Source organism: Centruroides sculpturatus, unplaced genomic scaffold (genome assembly GCF_000671375.1).
Source record: "Centruroides sculpturatus isolate CEXI.00-Female unplaced genomic scaffold, Cexi_2.0 scaffold1012, whole genome shotgun sequence".
Lineage (NCBI taxonomy): Eukaryota > Metazoa > Arthropoda > Arachnida > Scorpiones > Buthidae > Centruroides > Centruroides sculpturatus.
In genome coordinates, this window is record NW_019385155.1 from 314,519 (window position 1) to 322,076 (window position 7,558).

General features: G+C 26.8%; 1 protein-coding gene across 1 annotated transcript in view; it reads right to left on the reverse strand.

Moving 5' to 3' along the window:
- Positions 1–2,336, reverse strand: part of LOC111635546 (cation-independent mannose-6-phosphate receptor-like) — an 81,853-nt gene extending 79,517 nt beyond the window's left edge. Inside the window, exons 1-2 of the mRNA XM_023380536.1 lie at positions 2,317–2,336; positions 1,984–2,212 (exon numbers count right to left, since the gene is read on the reverse strand). Of these exons, the coding sequence (XP_023236304.1) occupies positions 1,984–2,176 (193 nt within the window). The 5' untranslated portion in view covers positions 2,177–2,212; positions 2,317–2,336. The remainder of the gene's footprint in view (positions 1–1,983; positions 2,213–2,316) is intronic.
- Positions 2,337–7,558: the final 5,222 nt, after the last annotated feature.

Sequence of the window (7,558 nt, forward strand, 5' to 3'; positions counted from 1 at the left end):
GCTGGGCAAAATTGGGCTATAAGTAACAGATTGTGATATTTGTAGGGCTCTAAGCTACTAGATTTGGACAACTTACTACTTTTAGAGCTACTTTAAAAATAATTTAGGCTACATTTCAAGAATTCTGCTTGACTTTTATAAAATTTATCAGCCACCAGTCAGATTCTCACTGGACATGTTCTGTTTACCTGCAGTTTATTTATATTATTATTAATTAATGCAAATACCATCCTGTACTTGTTGCCTTATTCTGTTTATTTAATAAATTACAAGTTACATAGCAATCAGCATATTGTACAGAAATACGTAAATCATGGATAATTCAAAAATTGATAATTTGAAGTCACAATTATTTGTCCCTTCGTTTATTAGTTGTCCCTTAGGAAGTTAATAAATCTTCATTAATTTCCAATTAATGAAGATTTCCTGTGGTTGTATTACTATTTTTAAACATGTTCACATGAAAGTGTAAAAACAATTTGCAAGATATTCATAGAGATGTATATAATTAATTTTAAATATCATAAGTACACATTAATTTGTTTTAAAATTTAAATAAACGAGTTTCAATGTGTTCTGCTAAATTCATTGGATAACAATTGCACACTGCAATTTTATAATTTTATAATATTCAATTATAAAGATGACCCTTTAAAAAAGACTGAAAGCACTTGCTCACACAAAACAAATGCCGGGAAATAAAAGGCATATGGTAAATATTCAGTTAATCTATTAATTAATTAAAATAGATATGTACAGAGAAGTTTCCAATTCTTTTTAAATTTTGATTGTTAATAACTTACATGTAAAATTATATTACATTTAAAATTATATTAATACATTAATATTCAAAAACATGCACATATGAAGTAATTCCATAATGTTAGGAGTACTTTCACTCACCACTAAACTGTTATGTTTATATTTTTAAATTGTAATTGTGCTTATGATGATGACTTGTGTAAGATACTATGCTGCTAATACATACACAAATTTTATTACATGTATAGTTTAAATCACATTATTTGCATTCTACAAATTTTAAAATATGTAAATGAAATGTGTTTTAAAATCAATTTTGCAATAACCATACAAAATATATTATAAATATCATTTACAGTTCATAATAGTTACATTTCATAAATCTTCCAATTGTATCTATGATTTCATTATTGTAATATTTATATGAAATGCACCTGATATTTTAAATATGTCAGAAAGTTTTTAAAAATTTTAATATTTAAATTTAGATTCTTTATAATGCTTAATTATCCATTTCCTAACATTATGTTTATACTAGCCAATTCACACTCTCATTCATATTTTCTGTGTATTTTCATTTATTAATTATGATTATTCATTATAAATTTTTAATACATTGTAAAGCAGAATAAACAGAAATAAGCAAAATTAATTTAGAATTACTTATACAGTAGAGCGTCGATTATCCGAATCAATTGGGGACTGGGGTTGTTCGGAAGATCGATGTTTCGGATAACCGATTATGTACGAAAAAATATATTAATTTATCCTATCTTGACATTTTTCTCCGTTGCATGTTGCTTCGCGTTGAATTTTCGTCAATGTTAAGCCTAACAAAGACTATGTTAAAAATTATTTTTTTATTTTGTACGAACAAAATAAATATATTGAAAAATATAAAAACAATAAAAAATTATATTCAGAAGTTAATTTAGTATCAAAAACATAATATTTGAGTAGCCCAAGACATAGCCAAAGATTGCAGTGCCACAGCACTGGTGAAAGTTTAAATTTGCCGACTGGAATTCTTTCGGATGATTGACTTTCGGATANCTATATATATATAGATTTATAAATTAATAAAAATTTAATTATTTCACACTAATTATCATAAAACAGCAAATTATTTCCTATCTTTCATTATTGTGATTTGATAAATAAATTATTTTTTGATTATATATCTATAACAAATACTAAAATTTTGTATTTTAAAAGTCATACCTATTATTTCAGAACAAACATTAATGTAGAATTCAACTGATGGATAAGCAGATTCTACTGAATAATGCCCTTTTGACTGTATAAGATGTGTTAAGTCTCTCTTATTTCCATCTTTATCATAAACATAACAAGGAACTTCTTTAACTTTATTTAAGGAATTACATGCTGCAGATGTCCTCCAAATAAAATCCATTCCACATTTCCCTTTCAAATTTAACTGTGGTGAACCCTAAAAAAGAAAAAATTATTCTTGTAAAATCTTAAAATTATTATATTTACACTTATAATTTACTAAACAGAATTAATCAAAATCAAATATAAAATTTTATTTACCAAATGAGGGTCACAAATAAGTGTTANATATTCAAAAACATGCACATATGAAGTAATTCCATAATGTTAGGAGTACTTTCACTCACCACTAAACTGTTATGTTTATATTTTTAAATTGTAATTGTGCTTATGATGATGACTTGTGTAAGATACTATGCTGCTAATACATACACAAATTTTATTACATGTATAGTTTAAATCACATTATTTGCATTCTACAAATTTTAAAATATGTAAATGAAATGTGTTTTAAAATCAATTTTGCAATAACCATACAAAATATATTATAAATATCATTTACAGTTCATAATAGTTACATTTCATAAATCTTCCAATTGTATCTATGATTTCATTATTGTAATATTTATATGAAATGCACCTGATATTTTAAATATGTCAGAAAGTTTTTAAAAATTTTAATATTTAAATTTAGATTCTTTATAATGCTTAATTATCCATTTCCTAACATTATGTTTATACTAGCCAATTCACACTCTCATTCATATTTTCTGTGTATTTTCATTTATTAATTATGATTATTCATTATAAATTTTTAATACATTGTAAAGCAGAATAAACAGAAATAAGCAAAATTAATTTAGAATTACTTATACAGTAGAGCGTCGATTATCCGAATCAATTGGGGACTGGGGTTGTTCGGAAGATCGATGTTTCGGATAACCGATTATGTACGAAAAAATATATTAATTTATCCTATCTTGACATTTTTCTCCGTTGCATGTTGCTTCGCGTTGAATTTTCGTCAATGTTAAGCCTAACAAAGACTATGTTAAAAATTATTTTTTTATTTTGTACGAACANAATATTGATCCAAATTTTACATTTATAAAAATTTCAAATTTATAAACAAAAATAAAGTTATTACTATTAGATAATGTTTATGAAATTACAATTTAAAAGTTATCAAATGTTTACAAAATTCTTATGATTTTAAACAAGTTAACTCAATAATCAATGACATGAAAGATAAGAGATTATTATTTATATAAGACAGAACTTTGTTTATATAAATAAAAACAAAATAATATCAAATCAGGAAACCAGCATAATGTCAATATAACTTTCTATTTTAAACAAAAATACATTAGCAACTACTTAATATACAAACATTAATATAGTACATCATGATAAGATATACTTTTTATTAAATTAATAGATAATAGTTTGGAAAACATTAAATGCTAAATATTCAGCCAATATTGAAGTCAACCTGTTTACGTATTTATTAATTTCTTACTTTATTTAAAAATCAATGTAAAAATTTTGGATATAAACTAAATATGTAGAATTGCTTATAATCATGGATATCATTGACATTCATGTTATCAACATTATCATGTCTCATGTTAAAATAAACAATAATCCTCAATTTAATGTACTATTTGGGAAAAATTTATATCTGCTTTTGCCAAAGTCCATTAAATTGCATCTTTTTACAGAGACATACTAATGTGAGAATATGGGTGAGGGTTAGCCCCCTAGTTGTCAAGTCACAAGACATGCTCACTTGGTCACTGGATGGCTTAATAGGAGGGTCTTAAAACAATCGAGTGGGGAGGTCACAAGGACTTTGATAGAGTGTCCGTTAATCCAAGAAAAACAAGTTAACAAAACAAGAACTTTAATAAAGCAGATATACAAACTAACTGCAGTTACAATTATACAGATAGTATAAGCATACATCCAAGATTCGACATCTACTGATCCTATCCTAAATCCAGGTCGCTAAGCCAGAGAGTTTACAACAAGTAGTTAATTATCATACCTCTGCTGTATCCAGTGATAGAATATCTGTTATGGCTTGGGATAATATTTGCACATAGCATAAAATTTATAAGAATGATCCTTTGGGGACTATATGGCGGGGCAACTCCCTATGGTCATTTCCTGAGTATGTCTGCCTGGAAGGTTGGACATGAGACTGTTATATACCCATCTAGCATGGGAATTTGGTCTCATGACCACCTGTTGGCAGTGACGACACCTGCAAATGTGTCATCAGCGGACAAGGAATTTTAAACAAAATCAAATCATAGATCTCCTATTTCTTTCGTTTGGTTTTAGATTCTCCTTGTGGATGTCATTAACTAACAACTTTCTCACAATTAACAATTGATTGTTTAATATAATTCCGAACTGTTTTCCGGTCAATGTGAGGGGAAAAGGACTTGTTGTGAAAAATCCCTCTTTAACACAAGTATTTTAGTAAATTGTTTACCATTTAAACAAACACCTGCTCATTTGTTTTCTAATTACTGTGGGAATAGACAAGTTTCTAAATTAATGCATTTTTCATTAAAATTTTACAAGACAATAGCCCTCAGATTCTCACATTAATAACAAATTTAAAATGTTATAATGTACAAGTATAAATAAAATATTATAATATACTGTACTGTACATTAAAAAATTTATACTGATTGACTCACTAATTTAACCTTTTAGCCTGCTCTATTTATGAATAAAAAATATTTTAAGTTATAACACACTAAAGTTATAACATCTAAAAGTGATAAAAATTCTAAAGATTTTTGTCTGAAAATCTGTCAATATAATTATAATTAAAAGAAAATTATAATTAAATATAACTTTGTAAAGAAACATACATAAAAATAAAATCTTTTTTACTTTTTAAGTCTTAAAACAATGCACTTAGTCAAATAGCTCCCTACGAGTGGCTAATGAATAGAAACATTGGAATCAAATATAAATTTGTATATGTATATTCCCAATGGAAGCGCTATACAGTAATATCCTGAACTTACGCGATAGGTGGGACCAAGCAATAACCGCGTAAGTCGGGGTATAATTTTGCATATAAATACATACAAATAATTTTTAATTGGGGCCGGAGACTAAAGAAAACAATAATTTAGAAAAAAAATGTTCAATAAAATCTTAGATAATACATATGTATAACAAATTATATTATTATACAATTTTTCACATTTACTTGATTATCACACCATAATTTTAACATTGTTTCCATCTCAGGGATAATACTGTGATGTTTAAGAATGATGCTTAAATTTAAAGATTGAGCATTTTTTTACAGCTTTGAGAATTTTTTCTTTACCTTTTATAATTGTTCAGACCGTCGATTCGGGTAGATCAAACTTCTTTGCCAATTCACAAATTTTCATTTTTGTATCAAAGTCTTTAATAATGTTAACTTTACATTCAAAAGATAAAGATTTTCTTTTCTTGTTTGATGCAGAAGAATCAGTTCTACTTCATTTGGATGACATGGTAGAGTCTCTCAAGTTTCCATATATATAACAAACACAGAAATAAATTGTAGCTATATGTCGATTCCGCGCGACATGTCCGAACATGTAAGTCGAACAATAGCGTGGGGGAAGTGAGTAATCAAGAGTTGCGTGGCGCTCAAACAAAAGACAAATTGATGAGATTTGAAAATCACGTAACTCCGGGTTCGCGTAAGTCAAGGTATTACTGTATTGTCGAACACGGGCAGCTTCCATGGCAAAAATATTTGAATCATGTAAAGCAGCCAGATTACAGGCATTCGCACATACACTTTACACAGCACCAACCTCTCGTCGTTTAGCTTGTGGATGATACACACCAAAATATCATACAACACTTCCAATGTTTCTATCCATTAGCCACTCATAGGGAGCTACTAAGTGCATTGTTTTAATTAAGACTTAAAAAGTAAAAAAAATTTTATATTATTTTTATGTATGTTTCTTTGCAAAGTTATATTTAATTATAATTTTCTTTTAATTATAATTATATTGACAGATTTTCAGACAAAATCTTTAGAATTTTTATCTCTTTTAGATGCTAATAATTTTAAATATTATGAAAAACAATTTTCCAAAGCAAGTTTTAATTCCTTAAGTAAATTTTATAGAGAATTTTTTGATTTATCTAAATTACGTAGTGAATTGCAATATTTATACTTGTGTCCAGACTATATTGGCAAGTCACTCTTAGACATAAAAAATATTATAATTAATAATGATCTGAACATAGACATACTAAAAGAATTATATGATTTAATGTCATTAATTTTCATGGTACCATCTATCAGTGTGTCTGTTGAATGCAGTCTTTCAACCATGAAGCAAATTCATACATTGGCAAGGAACACTCTGTCAGAGGGAAGATTGTCGTCATTAGCGTTGCTTTCAATAGAAAAAGAGCTTTTAACTACTTTAATAAAATAGACGACAAACGACTACTCGGAAAAAAATTGCCAAATAGAGTTAGTTTATAAATAAATAATAAAACCAAGTTCTGATATTTGTTTCATGTCAATATTTATTTTAATTCTAAAATAGATAAAACTGCTTATTTTTGTCATTTCCAGTATTTATTTAACATTTTTATGGAAATACAGCTTCCCTATCATCAAATGTCACAACGCGCCACTGAAATTAAATATTGAACCATTAAAGTAATGATAACTATAAAGCAAAATTGTGGCATTAAATAATAAAGTTTTAACAATAAAGTACTTAAACAAAATAAGAACAATACACTATGTTATATTCAAGCAATTTCACGTGCAATCTGACAAAGGATTACTAAACACAAATGTTTTAGCAAAAATAGTCCCATTAAATTCTCAGAATTGATTATATACCATAGTTTTCAACCATTGTAGAATGAGGCTTCCTTGATATGCAGGACAGACAACACAAGCATATTGTTCCTACTCTAACTTTGCTTATCCTCCAAAACAAGCCTGTAAACCAACCCAGCATCTACCTCCAGGATAACATTTTTGCTTTATACCAGGCCTGATCCTAATTCTAGTTTCATTGCTCTTTATAAATATTTTAATTTTATAATTTTTATTTATTTGTTTATTTACTATTATTTTATTTATTATATTTATTTACAAAATAAGTTCATCTGAAAAATATGCTTGATTTGACTTTAGGAAACATTCTAAATCAACTTAAATATTAAATTTTGTTATCCTACTGTAATAAAAACATTGCTTTTTTGTTATTAGATTTTCAAAAATAAAATTTTGTCAAGAAATTTATAAACCGCACTCTTTTTTTATGTCACCAAATCAATATCAGTAATAATGTACTAACAAATTGTTAATAATGTATTTATATTTCTTGATGAGATTTTAATAAATTTTTATTTTAATATTTATCAACTGTGGCTCCTCTATCCCATTTTTGGTATAAAGAAATTATGGTTAGTCTATTGGTAATGAATATAACAAGATGTA